The sequence below is a fragment of the Biomphalaria glabrata genome, chromosome 9, assembly GCF_947242115.1.
Source record: "Biomphalaria glabrata chromosome 9, xgBioGlab47.1, whole genome shotgun sequence".
Classification (NCBI taxonomy): domain Eukaryota; kingdom Metazoa; phylum Mollusca; class Gastropoda; family Planorbidae; genus Biomphalaria; species Biomphalaria glabrata.
The window spans coordinates 10,521,574-10,541,468 of NC_074719.1; the positions used below are offsets into that span (position 1 = coordinate 10,521,574).

Here is a 19,895-nt window from a genome sequence, read left to right on the forward strand (position 1 = left end):
CGTCTGTAGCCTTGACCTACTTTCAAACAAGGATGCGAAATACAAATCCACTCTGGGAAGTTAAAAGGTAAAAAAATAAAAACTACACGGGTTATTCTCGTTGCAAACTTTGTTGTGGCTTCCCATAAACGTTTTCAAGTGGAATGGTGGGTATAATACCAATGGAAGTGAGAAAAAAGAACATTTTGAAAATTTTAAGATCTAACAGTACACACGTACACTCACACACACACACGTACACATATACACACACACGTACACGCGCGCGCGCACACACACGACTCCTTAGTCATACATTTTGTTACTATGCTCATCTCTCACATCTGTCCATGGACTTTTGTCGCAGGGCGCTGTGACAGTTCGCGCAACCATGCCCCTCCACTTTTCCCGGTCAACAGGATATCAAGAGAGAGGCAGGTCCATTCTTTTATGTTATCCAGCCAGCAGTGGCGTAGCTACGGTGGGGGAAGAGGGGGGAGAATTTGAAAATCCCCCCGGGCCCCCACTTGAGGGGGCCCCCAATTAGTGTTTTTTTTACATTAAAAAATAAATATTACGCAAAATGCAGGGGCCCCCAAAGAGTTCAAGCCCCCCGGGCCCCCAAACGATAGAAAATTCCTAGCTACGCCCCTGCCATCCAGCTTTTCTTTGGACGACCATTTCTTCGTGCACCCTCCACTGTACCTTCAAGAATGACTTATGATACAGTGCTACGATCAACATCTCAATGTATCTATCATTACACTATATGCAATTCTAAAACCACACTGTTAATACACAGTCGTTGGTTTGTAGCTCCAAACAGCTGGTAAACCTAAACCCATGTAGGCGTATTCATTTCGTATGTAGAGTTTGTAACACGAACATTCTTCTTTTAAAACAAAACATGAACATAACTTGTATTTATCCATAGACACAGCTTTCCAACTTAGTATAGATAGATGAAGAAACAAGGGAAATAATCATTTAAAGAAGTTATAACTCACTAAGAAATGCGTAGGACGTAATTATCTTCTTTTTTGAAGTTACGTCTGTTATATATAAGATAAGAAAAAGAAGTAGACATATTAACTGTCTCTTGTCTCTATAACCTTCACACCAGTATTTCGTGACTTCAACCGAGACCTATCGTTACAGAAGGCTGCAACTCTGTCCTGCGACGTCACAATCTATAGGTAGTTTAGACCAATAGCTCGTTGCCACGTTGTACAGACTAAATATGTAGGTCACAGCTGGGACTGCGAAGCCGCGGGAAACACTGCAGTCCTCATTAATCATCGGACTCAAACACAAGCCTTATTATTTTGCTAGAAACAAACGAGTATTAATTCTCAGGCGCTGCCAGGGTCGAGTGTCGTTAAAGAGAAATACAATTCTTTGCAGTCCTTTTATCAGGCTCCACCTGGTTTTTTAATTAACTTCATGCATTAACAAAAGTGTGTTTAACACACACACAAAATATTTTGCTTGAACGAACATCTTTTTCATTACTTTTTTTATTGATAACATTTAATTCGTTCTTAACTCCAGTACACTCTCTTTTTACGTAATCAGATTTATTTCCCACTTAAAATGTTGAGCTAAGTGACAAGTGTTCTTAAACATGGTTAGAAAACTAACTACGTTGGACAACTCTGTTTTATGCTATTCACGAGCTCTACAAAATAAGTTGTTTCCACGTGACCAGGTAGGCCTATGCAAGGTGTGGACTGAAATGGAAAAATTAAGACACAACTTGCTTAGATTTCCTCCTTGTTCTTACTTATACCTGGGGCTCAGTTTTCAACAGCTTCGTGTCAAGACTTACACAACAGGTATTGCACTTTTGTTAAATATTTATACAATGCGATAATTAAAAAAAAAAAGTATGCTTCTGGTATTGACACCAAAATAACATTTATTTTTATAATCATATAGAATGCACACCATACTTTTTAATTTTTAATGATATATTTGTTTACCAATTGTATTACGCTTAATATGGTTCTGCTGAATTGTGGATGATCAGAAAATTGCAAGCGTCTTTCTTGGCGCGTATATAATTACTAGTATTGATTTCGTATTAACCAAGAGACGATATTGAAGTAATTCCAAACAGACTAAGACTCTATCAGAGGCTTCAATATAATCATTAAATCTACGACGGTAACGGTCGAAGTTACTAATGTTCAAGAGGTTACCTCTATGAAAACCTTCGTATTTTATCTTATCTTATCTTATAAAATACAGACGTTACTTCAAACGAGAAAATTGCGCACTACGCTTGTCGATAAATCAATCTAGTCGTGCATGTTAAACAACGACTTAAATTCTGACAAGTCATTGCTTTTCCGGGCTGACTCAGGCAACCCATTCCATGCTCTAATAGCACTAGGGAAAAAATAGCATTTGTACAAATTTGTCCTCGCATATGGAATGAGGAATGTGCCTTTTTCTTGTCTCTTTTTTGGTATTTTATTAGGTTTTGTTTTTGTATAACTTATCTATTCTCTCCCATCCCCCCCATTCACAGAAAGCATTCAATAGTTGACGTCTACGAAATTTTTTAGAGAGGTGTCGTTGTGTGCTGTTATCATCAACTTACATGCGGATTCAAAGGTGGAAAATATAATCGCTGCAGATTCAATCGTGAAAATGTCTTACTTTTACATTTACATTTTACATTTTACATTTACATTTTACATTTACATTTTACATTTACATTTTACATTTTACATTTACATTTTACATTTACATTTTACATTTACATTTTACATTTACATTTTACATTTACATTTACATTTACATTTACATTTTACATTTACATTTTACATTTACATTTTACATTTACATTTTACATTTACACGGAAAGTACTAGCAGGCTAAATTGTCCCTTTTTCGACCACCGCGAGAGAATTAATGATGAGCAGTAAGTTAGTTAGTCAGGACCCTTGCATATTTTAGACCTACTTTACTTTTTAGTCTTCGGTCCTGGATTTGATTTTTTTTTATTATGTTTTGTGATTTTATCAATGACGTTACAGTCACTGTTACTCTAGTCTCTCTAGTTAAATGTGAAATTCGTTTGTTTTAAATCTCACGGATCAATTTCGAGTCTTTGGTAGTTTCTAGGTTTTCTCGAAGTCAGTGGTCCCAAACATAGAGTGCGTATTGAAGCATTGGTTTACCGAGCTTAAGTAGCGGTTCCTCTTAATGTTCTTTGATCATTTGTTGAAAAGTCTATTTACTAAACCCACCGATGATCGTTTGATATTCCAATTACTTTGTCAATATAAGGGATTTTTGGATAACTTTTCATTTATTGTAAATCCTAGGTGAGTTGAATTTTTTTTTAATCTGTGTAACTGGTTTAACTCTCTCTCTCTCTCTCCTAATTGACGATACCAACGTTGATTTGACATCCTTAAATTAAATTTATGTTTAATTTTATAAAATTTACTTTGTGTTATATCAAGTCCACTTGCTATCGAATATATCTGAAAGGTTTGTTTAAACCTTTTTCTGCTACGTTGCCATTTAATTCCAGCGGTTGTGGCGGGTGGAGTCGGTCCATCTGACACCATGTAATAGACTAAAACAACACGAGCTTCAATAAACACAATGATTCTATTAGTCTCTATTTATGCTCTTTACTCCAGCCACTTGTTCTCTAAACTGACTGTCCTGACACACTGCTGTTCACTCAACCATGTACACTCAAGGTCCACTGGTCATTTCAGACACAGGCACACACACTGCACTACCAGCCACTCGAAACACATACACTTACTATCACAAGCATGCATTCTCCTTTAATTCTATACCAAATAAAACATTTTCTGATAACAAATAACAAAGCTATTGAAGCTCAATCATAACAGGGTAGTGAGATAGTAATGAGCAAAATGAATAATTCCGTCGAAACGTAGAAAAATAATTACGGAGAGAAAGAGTTAATATAGTTTACCCACCCCCTTCTTAGAGCACCCTTCCGCCAGCTCCACACAGAATTGAGAACCTCTGATATGCATTGCTGGTATCAGATCAGATCACAGCCTCAAAGCCTCACAAGTGTATCACATGTTACAAATTTATTTTTTTTTATTTTCTATGGAGAGTAGTAAAGATTTTTTTTTTTTTAAATTATCGAAAATTCCTAAAGCATTGTTCTATAAATACTTTGTAAAGTTTTAACAAAAATCACGTAATAATTATGTCGGGGTCGTAACGGGGAACAATACATTTTGTCACATGAGTCAGGTATGAGCATTATTTATATATGTGCATGTGAATAGCTAGAGTCATTCCCCTAGTAAGGAAGCTAATTTTGTCTGGGTGTACAAGTGAAGGGCATCCGTTATTACAGCTAAAAATTCTGGCTTAGTTTGAATGTGTATTGAATAGCGAGTTAACACCCATAGCTACGTTTTCTTTTTTAATGGCAACTTTGTCAGGTAACATTTATTATTTGGTTTGTGTACTTTGCATGTTTCTTCACAATTAAAGATTTTATATCCTAGACCAAACCTTTTGCAAGACTTTGGGGGTTGGCGGTGGGAAGGGTTCAAACCTGGGACCATCGACACGGCAGCCCAGAGCTCATACCACACAAACAGTCAAAGATCACATGCTCCAAATTATTGTTTCTTATATAATACCGACGTTACTTCAAAAAAGAAGATGATTACGTGTGTTTCTGAAACTTAAGGCTATTAAGAATTTTAGTTTACAGTCAAATCTAGTTAGGTTCCCATCAAGTTTTGTATCCCGATGTAACCTGAAGTCCCAGCATGTCGTGCTAAAATAGAAGATGTTGGAACACATTAGGAAAACACCAAAGTCATAGATCTGGATCTTGAGTGATGGGATAAGAGCGAGCAACGGACGTAAATTGATGAAAACATTTGTACATGTAATTATAAATTGGTATGATGTTGTTTTTCTATTAGTAATATTGATGTATTAATTGATAGTTCATCTCATCTCTGCTGTGGTCCCTTCTGGGACATGGGAAACCAACCTGAGATGAACTCCTATTGAAAAATCAGAGCAGGAAGGACTAGTCCTCCCGTAGTGCTCTGGCAAGAAACTTAGCCGTCCGGCGTAGTCGCCTCATAGCTACCATACAAGTCGTGTGACTGCTCAGGCAAGTCCCCCCTTACCTGTGAAAAGAATGAGAGAAAACCAGAAAGATGGAGAGAACACATGGAATCCAGAATCAACTAGATAAAAAACGGGATATAATGTTTTTATAGAACTCATAAATAAATTCTTTTTCAAATGTCAGGGGATAAAAAAAATCGCAAATTTATTATTAAATTAGGACAATTTCACTATTTGTTTGTGAAATAAATTTTACTTGATTCGGCGTAAAGTTTACTTTCGCTATTGTTTTAGAATTAAAAAAAAAGGTTCTATTTAAAAATATAGAAATCATTCCAATGTTTATATGAAACTAATGTTACACGGGCTGCCTAAAAGCATATCTTTAGTTATCATGACAACCATTTAAACAGCGGCGTTAATATCGGCCAACTATCGATTAATGCTCTCTGAAGCAGTGGAACTCAACCTTTTTCGGCGTTGGGCCCATTTATATTTCACACAAATGTATCACTGGACGCATCAGTGCAGAAAAAAATCGTCAAGCTCAGTCTAACTGGTCATCTGCTGGTCATCTGCTGCAGAAGTTTTGTAGGGCCGGATTGCACTGCGCTACGGGTCAGAATGTATCCACAGGCCGTAGTTTGGGTATCACTGTTTAATCAATGTTTGTATCATTGTTTAATTTTTTTTTAATGCAAACTTTCGTACAGTAGAACTTGGTGTTTAGTATACTATTCAGCCAGATATATAAGTGTGTCTACTGAGCTGGGAAGCAGTGTATGGAGAACATCGCACTAAAAAAAAATGAGTGGTTCGCAAAGTCTGGACAATGAAGCGAACACAGATGTTGATCCTTACATTCTGAATGACAGCTCTCAGCTATTAGCTGGCCTGAGTGTCTGCATGATCATTTTGGCCACATTGACGTGTATGGCGAATGGAACAGTCATGTTGGCCATGGTGCAGGCACTCATCCGTGACGCCAAAAGAGGACACATCTCCAGGGTTAACCACGCAGGGAACAGTCACATCACTAGACTTCTAATGCTGTCTATGACATGTCCAGGAGTTCTTGTCGGCGCATTTATTATGCCGTTGTCTATAAAAGACTTCATTGAGAGAGAACGCCTCGGCGACTATGTCCTTTGTGCGGTCCGTGTGTACGTGGACATTTTTCTAGGTCTAGTGACAAATGTACACAATCTTTTCTTGGCAGTGGATACGTACGTCTTTCTTCAACGCCCTTTTTTGTACAGGACCCTAACGTCCAGAACAGGATACACCTTGGTAGCCATTTCATGGACACTGCCTGCAGTCATCTTAATCCTGTGGATTTGTCTTCAGAAAAACAGGCTGGATGACTGCTCGGCGTCTATACATAGTGTCGCAGACTTTGATAACTCAACGCTATTTACGTTTATTGTCGGTTTGTTGTTCTTTGTTATTCTCCTTGCCATCTGGGCTGTGTATCTCTGTGTTGTTAGAGCTATTTCCACATTCGTCAAACGTCCGAAAAGAAAGTCGCTTGATGTCTCTAAACAAGAAGAAATACCAAACAGTTTGGAGAGTAGATCAAATAAAGTGCGTTCGTTATGTCCGTATGCTTCTGTAATGATTAGAAAATTAAAACATTTCAAAACTAGGGAACAAGCACCGAATGGCACTCAGAAATTAAATGCGAAAAATATCCGCCCTATCGGCTTCATATTGTTATCATTTACGGTGTGCTGGTTGCCAATTTGGATGACTTACTATATAACATTCTTCACTGGTCTATTTATCTCTGAGTGGGTTTACGTAGCATTGATATGGATAACTTATGTGAGCTATGCTATCAATCCAATTCTCTATTGCTCTAATAAGTGTATACTTAGAGCCGTACAGAGCCTCCACTGTGCACTATAAATTCATACGTTTAGAAGCTCTCATTTTTTTAATCTGCATTAAACAATCAGCGCTGACCTTTTTGTATAATTTAATTGAAAAAAAAAACCGGATCTGTGAATGTAGACTTTTGGAGAATTTTATATTTGTTATTTAAGCAATAATATTGAGGAAAAGAAGGAAAGGCGACATCAAGAAATGTGGTGGGTTTTTTAAATGTAACCTCAAGCAAAATACGTACGAAAATGAAAAGAGAAAGATTTTTAAAATAAATAGACAAGCATATCATGGACGCTATATGAAAAGATTACTATTGAAAACTAGATAGTAAAAACTAAGTTTAGGCGACAAGCAAAAGGGTTACGACATTTTTGGTTCTATACTTCTGAAAGGTATACACAACAAATAGTTTTATTAAAATACTTTGCAGATCAATAATTCTGTATTCTGTACAATCGATCTATTCTCTTGATAATGTTTTTAGTTCATACATGTATAAAAACAAGGGACAGCACTACAACTAGTCGTTCTACAGGATGATTCAGCTTTTTCTTTTTCCTAAATTTTGAAGTAAATGAAAGGTAAATATTCCAGCCGCTTTGATCTGGATATAGAATTACAACGGTAACAGTTTAACTTTGTCCTAGTTAGGGGCCTGTGTGTGACCAAACTGTGAGAGCTCTAAACCGTTCAATACAAAACATATTTCAAAAAGGTCTAAGAAAATAAGTAGATCCAAAAGCATATGTGTAATGGTCTATCAAGGGAAACAATGCTGCTCATACAACGGACAATTAGATTAGGCTAAGTGTGAAGGCTGATGGTTTGAATAAGAATTAGCTGTTTCTAAAGTATTGTTCATAGTATTCAAAAAGTTTGGCATTAGTTTATTATATTAACATTCATGTTGCAAAAATTTATATTTTTTATGCAATAGTTTGAAGTGGAAAATAGAAAGAGAGAGAGAGACAGAGTGAAAGAGAGAGAGAGAGAGTAAGAGAGAGAGTAAAAGAGCGAGAGAAAGAAGGGAGATAATAGAGAAAGAGAGAGAATGAAAGAGAGATACATTAGAATAAAACTATAGTTTAACAGACAGAGTGAGTTGATGTAACCTATGTAGAAACCAAACTGTCATATTAGTATCATATAATTGCATTCTTAATAATCTATAGATTTAAACTTCTGCCGTATGACGCACTAGCCGACTGAGCGTTTTGAAGTACTTATCAGGTCGCCCCTATTGTTTTTTTTATGGTAACTAAAACTGCACTATAATTGTAACTTATGGTTGATTTTCAATTGTTAGGTTTTACGCACAATTGTAAAACAAATTTCCTCACGAATAATAAAGATCATTTTTATTATTATTACTATTGTTATTGTTATGTAAACACTGAACATACTCTAAGCCTACAAAACAAAACACGAAATCTCATCAAATACTCAGAAAAACACAAAGATAAAGACCCATTTCTTATTCCATATGCTAAAACATCCTTACACAATGGAACTGGTTGCCTGAATCAGCCAGTTAATTTCATAGCTTGGAAGAATTTAAGTCTCCAACCAACTTTCATGACTAGATTGACACATGGATACGCTTCTGTTAAAAAGGAACGCTTGTAATTTATAAGATAAGATAGGATAAGATAAGATAATGTGCGCAGAGCCCGTAACATATTGATAGTAATACATGAAAATGAATGTTAAAATTATTTTTTAGCGTTTAGTAATGCAGCAATTCTCTTTATATCTCTGTATGTGTATTAATTTGTAAAAAAAACAAATCATATTTAAAAGAGTTAAGATTATATCGTTAAGTTCCGGCCGGAGCACTTGTACATCCTATTCTAAGCTAGACCGCAAAATACTAAACCTAATTTTCAATTAGTAAACGGTGTTGAAACATAAGAGTAGTCCATCGTATTGGATCCTAATTTTTATAGAATTTTGATAAACAACCAAAGTGTAGTTTCCCATCCATTAAAGTAATGACTGTTCCTAATTCAAGAAGAGGATTATATTCCAAGAGAGGTTTACACTTAATTAAAGTGTTTTATGTTACTACTGAAATAGCAGCACTGTAGCGGACCTTCCAAAGTATTACAAATTTGGTAAGCGTACAATATTGGGAGGACTATACGAGAGCAGAAATTTACCTCTTATTTGGTACTTCAAGCCAATGTCAACTAGCTTATGTTGGCGATAATAGTAGTAAGTAAAAGCTATTTCTTCTTTCAGACCTTGCAATCTATAAGGGCAGATTATGTAAAGGTCATCAGTTTCTGTGGCCTACGGTTAATGAGGGTGTCATGTAGCCACACAACGACCAACCGCTTCTACTTTTCCCCAACTAATAGAGCTGGGTGGACTCAGAGGAGCCCTAAATATCCCGAAATTAAAAATTGTTACCGAGACTCGAACCCATGACCCTTGGTTGGGAAGCCAACGCTTCAACTCCGATAATAGTAGTAGTCATGACATATTACGCGGAAAGAAATGTATTCTTCATTTGTGAGCTCACCAGTACTATATTTAAATAATTCAATATATAAACAATCAAAATATAAAATACATAAAAAAGTAGCTTATCAGAGGGTAAGAACCCCACATTCACAGTTATATTTATGAACACTAATTTTTTTTTATTTTTTTTTTATATCAAACGAAACTAATTACCACTATTTAATTAAATAAGCGGCTAATTTCGTAGTGATTCATATTTTGTTAGGAGCAATAAATAATTGTTCAAGGTTTCAACTTGATCCGAGAATGAAAAGTGGGAGAACTAACCTGTATAAAATCAAGTGGGAGAACTAACCTGTATAAAATCAAGTGGGAGAGCTAACCTGTATAAAATCAAGTGGGAGAACTAACCTGTTTAAAATCTGTACCAGACAGATAGAGGGAGTTGATAGAAGCTTTGTCAAATAGCATTTTAAATACGCCAATACATGAAATATACATTAACCTTTTTTTTTAATTGGATGTGCTGCCTGGTCGTGTAGTATGCGCTCTCGATTATGGTCCGGAGATCTCGACGTTCCCGGGTTCGAACCCCCTTTCCGCTGCCATCCCCCGTCGTTCTGCAGTAGGTTTGGCCTAGGATATAATTATCTTCAAAACTGAAGGAACATCAGAAATATATAAAGCAGTTTACAATCAAAACAATAATTTATAAAAAAAAAATTAATTAAAAAATCTATCCATTGTTTAAAGTAATAAAAAAAAGAATTAAAAGTTCGGAAATATCTCTTTTGAATCTCCCAGTCAAAGAATGTCCAGTCAAGTGCTTTTCAAGTGGGGAAATAAAGACCAATGGGCGGTTCCAGAGAATACAAAGTTACATCATTTACTTTTTTTTATTAAGTGCAAAGGTCAGTATCGAATCAAAACAATGCATAAATGATAAGCAGTTTCCTGTTTCAGACCTAGACCTATATATTTAAGCTGCAAGTATTTCAAAAACATTTTCCATGACTTGAGCTGGGGGGTACCAAATCATTGGACTGTGATGATACATTCGGAAAGTTTTGAAATATTTCTCACATGTAAGTTATAAGTTACCCTAGAACCGGGGTCGGCAACCTGCGACACGCGAGCCACATGCGGCTCTTTGGATGAGAAGCTGCGGCTCTTTAGTTCCATACGCAAATATTATTTATTTTATCGAAACATTTTTTAAAATAGTTCTGAATAGTTCAACGAGGATTAGGCACCGATTCTATCTATTGGACACCCTCCCCCATTATACGCGTCGTCACTGTTGTCAGTCCATCAGAAGCTCTCTAATGACGCCATCGTCGAATGTTTCTATGTAGCTTTCAAGTCGCTTTCGACGCTAGATGAATTGGCTTGCTATAGATGAGTCTTGCGAGATAAAAGACACGGCACTAGTTGCCCATTATGTTAGATATATGTCTTCCCAAGGTCCAAAAGAAAAACTTTATGGATTGCAACCGCTCTCGGAACAAACTAGAGGGAAAGATATAGTGCATGCCGTGTAAAAATACATTGGACAAAAATAGATCGATTTAAATAAAATCGTTTCAATAACAATTGAAGGATCCAGAAATATAACAGTAAAAGAATAAAAGGGCAACAACGATTTTTCGAAGCAAATTAAACCAAGCAATTTTTACGTTTCATTGAATAATACACCCAAGAAGCACTTTGTACCAAAAACGATACAGACCGAAATAGTTGCGGTAATGAAATTGGCAGCATCTTGTCAAAAACACTCTACCATCAACAGTTTAAGAATTGTTAAACGAAATGGAGACTCAGTATTCTGAGCTACTTCTTATCAATAAAGTGCAATGGCTTTCCAAAGGTAAGGTGTTGAAACGTTTTGCTTTGTGCTTGAACGAAATAATAATAATGGCATTAATCTCCCTGTACATATTTGCAAACATTTTAATTTATGGTTGATATAACAGAGAAATTAAATGAGATGAATCTAAAACTGCAAGGAAAGGGAAACGCATCCTATGTTTTGGTAGTAGAGTTGGTTTGTTTTGAAGAAAAGTTCATTATTTTTGCAGAAGTTATTCAGTGCGGTAAGTCACTTCATTTTGAATGTCTAAAGCAGTATCGCGATAAAATCAGGGCAACTTTTGACACGAATTACTTCAGCACATTTAGAAAACCAATGATGAATTTCTTGACAGATTTGAGCAGTTCTAAACCAACAAAACATTTCTAGTATTACTAGTAAATTCCTTAAACATAAATAGTAAAGAAATACACATTGATCCTATTTGGAATTGATACTGGATCTCTAAAAATCCAATTGGTCGATTTAAAAAGTAAAGCTTTATGGGTTGGAAAATTTACAGAGTTGAAACGCCAGTTAAAAGAGTTGGATTTACAGAAATGTATGTAAGCAACGAAACAAAAATGGACAGCTTTAAAAGAAATGCTGCGAGTTGATTCGGCGCATGGAATACTCTTCCAGATTGCTACCGAGAGGAAAAAAGTTAGCATTCGGATCGACATATTTGTGCGAGAAAGCGTGTTTTTTTTTTCATGAATATAAATAAAAGCAAAGTAAGAAGCCAACTAACAATTGAACATTTAGAGTCGTGTTTGAAACTAAAAACAAGTTATGAGCCAATGATATCTAAACTTTCTAAAACCATGCGAAGCCAACGGTCCCATTAAATTTGTTTGCTCAATTGTTTGTTATTGAAGTACAAGCTAGTGTTGTAAGCAAATGTTTAACTTCTTTAGTTGTTAACGAAATTTAAAAAAAAATCTAATAATGCCATAAATATATATATATATATATATATATATATATATATATATATATATATATATATATATATATATATATATATATATATGTATGGCTCCTTTTGTCTCGAAAGGCAATGGTTGCGCCCAAATGAGTCACTGGTTTTGGCTTAATCTTGAGACGGGGCAGAATCTGGTGTGGCCAACCTAGCCAACCCTAGAACGGCAGACTTTGCCACAATTCGTACATGTGTATGCCTCTGATTTAGGGCTAGCAGACATGGCAGCTTTCTTTAAATCCCACTTGATTAAAGCCGCTTCAATTCTTTTGTTCTCAGCAAGGGTTGTCCCAGCACGCACAGTCTGTCTCCACGCACTCCGGTCTCTGGCCATGTTTTCCCACACACCCCCGCCGATGCCCGAGGCCTCCATGCCCCGCCTGCAGACACCTCCACTATATATATATATATATATATATATATATATATATATATATATATATATATATATATTATTTAATTTGTTGTGAAAAACACTACTTACGGTTTTTATAAATAAACAGATTCTTTTTTTTTTTTTCATAAAAAAAATGTGCGAGTAAAATCTTTGTGGCTCTTTTAAAATTTTGTAAATTGTAATTTTTGGCTCTTTCGACCCAAAAGGTTGCCGACCCCTGCCCTAGAATAGGGCAGAGTATCAAATGCAGAAATTAAAATTACTTATCATATGTAGAAGTATCAATACTGAAAGGTGAAATTCTCGGATTCTAATTGTAATGAAGATAGCAGCTTTATTGGTGGTAAAAGACATGAATAACTTTACAAGTTGTCTCGATGCGTAGAAAAGAGTTGGTCACATAGCACTACGTGAAATCAATTGGACAGTCAGTGGAGCAATGCAAGGATATATTTAACTCTTTCTCTCCTAGTTGACGCTTCCATCGTTACACATTAATGTTTGAGTTTACAGACTTTTCTTTGTCTTATACAAAAAGAGCATGCATTCCCCTTTAATTCTATACGAAATAAAACATTTTCTGATGTATATCTCAAACAAAAAAGCTTAATCATAACAGGGTAGTAAAATTCTACTGAGAAAAATAAAGAATCCCCGTCGAAACATGGAAAATAATTACGGAGTGAAAGAGTTAAATGTAGATCCAATTTTAGGGGAGACAACTCTAAAAAATCAAGTACATATGCTTAACCTAATCCCTTCACTTTACAAACAATATGCTCTTAAATAATCCTTAATTTTCGAAATGAAGACCAGTAGCGGCCTTAGGGGGTGGCAAGTGGGGAAAGCGCCCCAGGCCCCGCCCGCGCCTAAGGGGGCCCCCGCCATAGATCCCTCTTGTCACCATCAGGTTGGAAAACCAGAGCAGATCTCATAAACTAGGACTTGTTGCTCAATATTATCACCAGTAACCGTAAAATCAATTACGACGTAAGCTCCTAACATTACATTTTTCGTTTCGAAATACCGTTCACATTTGACGATGACGTATTCCCTTTTTCCCGCCAACAGGCCCCTGTCCATGTACATGTACATTGGGTGGACGTGCGAAATCTCGTGTTTAGTGTACAAAAAAATGTGGAAATATTATTTTCATTAGAAAGATCTGCAAAAGTCAATGGACCACTGTACACTTTGCTTTGATTTTGTTTATTTTAGCTGAGATTTTAATATTATACCATTACTTGCCCCAGAGCAGCCAAGGGGTTTTGAGTTTAGCTAAGTAAGATTTTGATTTTAAAACCCCCACTCCGAATTCTTTTTAACGAAAAAACCCCTTCGTCGATATAAGACTAAAGCATACATCAGTCACCAGATTCTATGAACGTAGCAAAGAGGGGGGTTATTTTTGAAACCCCTCAAGTGGGGTTTGAAGCTAAAAACCACCACTTCAATTTAAAAAAAAGCAAATTAGATACTCAAATTTCTATGAGCGAACCAAGAAGGATTTTGAGTTTAACCCCCCCCCCTTTTTCCAGAGGGCTTTAAATTTAAAACCCCTCCAGATGATTTCGAGTTTAAAAAAAACATCCAGATGGGTTTGAAGCTTAAAACCACCTATTCAATATAAAATAAAAGCAGATTACACACTCAAAATTCTATGAGCGTAGCCAAAGTGGGTTTTGTGTTTAATGCCCCCTCCTCCAAAGGTCTTTAAATTAAAAAGCCCTTCAGATGGTTTTGAGTTTAAAACCCCCCTCCAGCGGGGTTTAAAACTAAAAACCACCTCATCAATATAAAAAAGCACATTGCACACTCAAAATTATATGAGCGTAGCCAAAGGGGGTTTTGATTTTAAACCTCACTCCTCAAGAAGGCTTTAAGTTTAAAACCCCTACAGATGTTTTTGAGTTTAAAATCCCCCTACAGATAGTTTTGAGGTTGAAAAACCCTCTCTTCAATATTTTTTTAAAGCAAACTACAGTCACCAAATTCTATGAGCTTAGGTAATGAGGTTTTGAATTTGTTAAAATAACACTCATGAGATTTTTTTAGTTTAAACGCACCCCCCCCCAACAGATAATTTTGACGATAAAACTTCCCTTTTCGATATAAAATTTAAAGCAAACTACAGTCTCTTAGTTCCAAGAGCGTAGCTCAGAAAAATTAAAAATTTCTACCAGTCGTTGGGCTCTATTAATAAAGTGCAGTGAATAGTCATCTGCCGAAATTGAAAAACACTAAATGTGGCTCAACTAAGTTGGAAAAGACGAATTTTAAGAGTCAGTTATAGAGATCGGGTCTCAATCAAGGAAATCCTATGCCGAACTGGGAGTCGAACCCTTAGTAAGGTTGTGACAGAGCATCGCATGAGGTTTGCAGGACATGTTCTCCGACAAAATGAATTACGCATTGTAAGAGATGTGATAACATGCACAAACATCCTAGTACAACTTGGCGCCACACTTTCATGGAGGTCCTCAGAGCAGCTGGGAAGAGGCTACTGACATTGCCAGTGACAGATTTTTGTGGAGGCAGCCCAATGCACCGAAAGGAAGATCTAAGTCATAAGTAATTAAGATTAGCAGATTGTTTTTTTTTTTAACTTAAACTTTTAAATTGAAGGATATTGTACTGTGGATACCTCAGAATATGCATTTTTATGGGCTTTAAATAACAGAAATAGTGTTTATTCTAGAGTACAATAAACTTCTTCAGAAAGAATGAAGGGTCAAATGTAAAAATGATTTTTAACAAAAATATAAAAATCCCCCAACCCCCTGTCCCCCCACTGAAAAAAAATCCTGGCTACGCCCATAATTAAAGTACTTACTCCATTACGATGTTGTCATTAAGGGAATCTCATACTGTCAGCGAATGGTCTACGAGGAAACCATGTTGACAAGATTCCATCATTAGCAAGTTGCTTCTTTGTATTATACTTTGTCCTAATTAATATTGGGGCACATAACATTTATCTTAATTGAAATGGATTTTTTAATTGTACTCTGTAATTTGAATTATTGAATATACCATTATTCTATTTCTATTCCTCATTTCCAACATTCTCATTTCATATATATATATATAAAGTAATTAAATTCATAGGCTGTTTTTTTAAATCATCTTTCGCATCGTTGATTATTCTATATAAGTGGTGTGCATGTCAGGCTGAGCTTAGTGGCCACACTTTCATTGTACTATTGAGCCATCGAATGAAATACTTACACTAATTAATATCAAAATATTAAACAAACGATTGTACTTATCTAAACGTGACAGACAGAAAAACATATAGGCGAAGGAAAAATGGACAAACAATATAATAGCGTTTCCTCCACTTTTGTAGGCTCCAACAATTGGCCCCTATTTTCAGAAATATGGCCTAGGAATGTAATTTGTTTTAGTTTATGCTTGAAAAGAAAGTCTATTGTTCTATATTTTCAGATCAACAAAAATGTCTCAAGAAAATTTGGGCAGAATTATCGGTCTATATGATATTATTGGTAAGAATAGAACTGAATTATATTTTCATCTAAATACTTTCATAATATTCCTTTTAACATATCTCTAACTATAGCATTATTAGCATATGTTCTTAAGTAATCAAACACCTTTATCGTAATCTATAAAATAGAAAAATGACATACATATGATTACATCAAATCATAATGTATTGTTAATGATAAGCTCATGTAAATAAGTTCATATAACAAAAAGAACTAAGAATGAAAAAGAACTATATTTTGAACATTTAAAGCGTATTCGTGGGGCACCTCTGTTACGTCGACCATCTTCTAGCTCACCAAAAAAAACAAGACTACTTTTGGCATACGTTCGTCCCCTATACTATTCTCTTCTCTTCACCTTATTTAAATTATCTATCCCTAGTAAAGTAAAGTTCCCCTTTCAGACCTTGCGATCTATGGGGCAGATGATATTAAGGTCATCTGTTTCTAAGGCCAACGGCTAACAAGCAGGGTGTTATGTGGCCAGCACAACGACCAACGACCTTTTCTTTCCCCAACTAAAGTCAGGTACCCCCATTAGAGTTGGGTAGACTCAGGGGCGCCCTAAAAATTCCAAAATTAAAAATCCCAGTCATCACCGAGATTCGAACCCAGGACCCCAGGTTCGGAAGCCGAGCACTTAACCACTCAGCCACCGAGCCCCTTCTTTCCCTAGTGCTACATATTTTAGATTTCAAGTTTATTTATGACTCTTTATCTTATTTAATTTTCATAAACTATCTGTATATGATGATCTTATTTAAAATTTGGCTGTATGTAGTATGTACATTGAATTGTAAGAATACTGTAGTTTTCAATAGCAATATGAATATATTCCGTAGGTGAACATGAGATGCAGATAGCAGACGATGGAGAAGGAGATGTAGCCACTGACATTAAAACCTGTACCAAAAACCCAGGCCATGAGAAATTCATACCTGTCAATAATTTTAGAATTGAACATTTACCTGAAGAGCATCGTGACCTAGAACTGTTTAAATACATCAAATCTGTTTCCGTTCTGACGGTGAGGGTGGATGTTCAGAACACGAGCCCCCGAAGGCCAGACGTCTGGCCAGGGACCAGGAGTGTGTACCCATGCTATTCTATGGCAGGTCGTGAAAGCGTGAGACGAGGCAGCGGGAGAATTAGTCTCGTGACGAAATACGCGTATGGCTATGACCAGGAAGGTGGAAGGCACTGGTTGGGTCGCGCCTCTTGCGCTTGCCACGTCTGTCAGCTTTCCAGCTCGCCGAGAAACAGCTGGTGGGAGATTGAAGTACTCACGGCCACGCACGTGGTCTTCGACGAGGTGGAGGCGAGCCAGGCCTCATGCAGGCTGTTTTACGACAGCCCAGACAGCCCCGTGACCACCCTGGATGTTGTTGGGGTCGGCTTCGTGAACGTGGAAAGAGACTGGTGCAGACTGGTTTGTACCACTTGCGACAACGACCTCGGAGAAGTTTTATTCCGACTGAAGAAGCGCTGCAACGTACTATGGAAGACTGTTCACGAACGATACCGAGCGTCCAGGGATGTGGACAAGCTGATGTTTATGGTCTCACATCCACACGGAGGTCCCAAGCAGGTCAGCTTGGGTCAGTGGCAGGACAGGTACCTAGTCGACTCGGACATTCACAACTACAACAAGTTTACATATACCACAAGCACATGTCCTGGAAGTAGCGGGGCTACAGTCTATTGTCTGGGATACACTGGCTGGTGGCTCTACCAGTTGGTTCATAGTGGCACATTACCATCAGGTCTCAATTACAGCGGTTCTGCGTTTGTATTATAAGACACCTAATGGAACAAGAAGCAAAATATATGCTTCACTTTAGCTTCAAGCTTATTTTAACTCCCTCCTTCTGTCTATCTGGCAGGAATCGTGTGCACGTTATTTCTCACACTTCCCTTTCTCGGATTTAGTTAAAACCTGGCACAATTATTCGTTGCCAATGACAACACTTGTATCAGTGAAATAACCGATTAGTTAATTAATTAGTGGTAATTAATTAATTGTGTTTTATATATAAAAAGGGAAATACAACTTGCAGCATTCAGAGAAATGGCAGTAATTGAGAGTGTCTTTCCTTTATATTAGCTTTTTAAAAAATTCTTTTATATTTTGCTGGTTGTCAATTGAAAATAAAATAATAAAAGTAATGCAATTTTTGTATAAAAATGAAATGACTCTCGTTTAGTTAAACTATACGTTTTATAAATCTTAAAAAAAGTTTTAATAATAAATACAAATAATACTCATAGCTCAACAAATAAAATTAATTATTAAGCATACAGACAAAAACCCTAATGTAGTCTCTACTAAGGTGGTCAGGTCAACATTGCAAAAGTGTCTGAGCGGTAAGGCGCTAGTCTGGTGAAGACTAGGATTTATAATTTCGGGATCTTTGGAGTCCACCCAACTCTAATGGGTACCTGGTATTAGTTGGGGAAAAGTTAAAGTGATTGGTCGTTGTGCTTGCCACATGACACTTTCGTCAACCGTGGGTCAAGGGTAACATTATCCAAATATTAATACAATGTGAGATTCTCGGATTCTAATTGTAATGAAGATGGTAGCTTTATTGGTGGTAAAAGGCATGAATAACTTTACAAGTTGTCTCGATACGTAGAAAAGAGTTGGTCACATAGCACAATGTGAAATCAATAGGACAGTCAAATGGAGCAATGCAAGGAGATATTTAAATGTAGATCTAATTGTAGGGGAGGCAACTCTAAAAAAAAAAAAAATCAAGTACATATGATTAACCTAATCCCTTCACTTTACAAACAATATGCTCATAAATAATCCTTAATTTTCGAAATGGAAGACACACTGATGATATATATATATCCAGCAACGTGTGAAATCCGGCATTATAGTTTTCTTTAGATTTCAGGTAACGAAGGAAATGTAAGGCATTGTATAGTTACATATCCCGAGCATGCTACAAGCGGACTCTTCTCCATCACGACAGTGCTTCCAGCCTACTCAAGATTTTAAGGTGCTCACTTTAAAAATGGGGAAAAAAAAAAGATGTTAATACAAAGTTTCTGACCCGTCGAAATTCCGCTAGATTTGTATCTCTCTTGTGGAGGCTCTGCCTGTAGGTCAAATAAGTTATGATTAAGTAGAATAACAAAAAAATGAAATCCTTTAATATGAGCACAATTAACTTAATTTATATTAGAAATAGTTACATCTTCCTTTCATAATGTTGAAATGTACAAAACCACACATTCAGTATTCGCTCTTCCCTCATGGCCTGCTTTGTAAACTTCCTTTTCTTTCACAGGATACTTGCAATCCATCCTTCTAAGTTCCATCAGTCAACACACACACACAAAAGGCCATGATATAAGTTAAAAAAATAAAACAAAATGCACAAATAGCAGTGGCGTACCTACGAATGTACCATACATTGGGGATCGGGGGGGGTCTTGACCTCTTTAGGGGGCCCTTGCATTTAACATGCGACATCATGACATGAGATAATGGCGTAATATTTAATATTTAAAATGAAAAAAAAAATTCGGGCTCTCATTTTGGGGACTCCTCAAGTGGGGTCCGGGGGAATTTTCAAATTCTCCCACCCTCATCCTCCACTATAGCTACGCCACTGCCAAATAGTCTATATCGAACACGGAGCCAGTAAATCTGTGGTCAACAACTAAACATGAAATAGAGCAGTGACCTTACATGGATCTGACCACAGTTTA

The 19,895-nt window shown here is 36.5% G+C and overlaps 1 protein-coding gene across 4 annotated transcripts; it reads left to right on the forward strand.

Annotated features, from left to right (window-relative positions):
* The first annotated feature begins 1,528 nt into the window (after positions 1-1,528).
* Positions 1,529-18,362, forward strand: LOC129928418 (uncharacterized). 4 transcript variants are annotated; one of them, XM_056042670.1, is made up of 4 exons: positions 1,529-1,814; positions 10,240-10,346; positions 16,111-16,169; positions 17,015-18,362. In XM_056042670.1, exons 3-4 carry the CDS (start codon positions 16,121-16,123, stop codon positions 17,968-17,970), a joined length of 1,005 nt encoding a protein of 334 aa, XP_055898645.1. In that variant the 5' UTR covers positions 1,529-1,814; positions 10,240-10,346; positions 16,111-16,120; the 3' UTR covers positions 17,971-18,362. The 4 variants fall into 4 exon arrangements, with proteins under 4 accessions (XP_055898645.1, XP_055898643.1, XP_055898644.1 ...); XM_056042668.1 differs by lacking the exon at positions 10,240-10,346 and having other exon boundaries at positions 1,530-1,814; XM_056042669.1 differs by lacking the exons at positions 1,529-1,814; positions 10,240-10,346 and adding an exon at positions 10,401-10,520.
* The last annotated feature ends 1,533 nt before the right edge of the window (positions 18,363-19,895 follow it).

Excerpts from the sequence above, each read along its gene's own strand:
- LOC129928418 (XM_056042667.1), top strand. Across the intron at positions 16,170-17,014 it reads CGGTCTATATGATATTATTG|GTGAACATGAGATGCAGATA; the intron begins GTAAGAATAGAA and ends TATATTCCGTAG.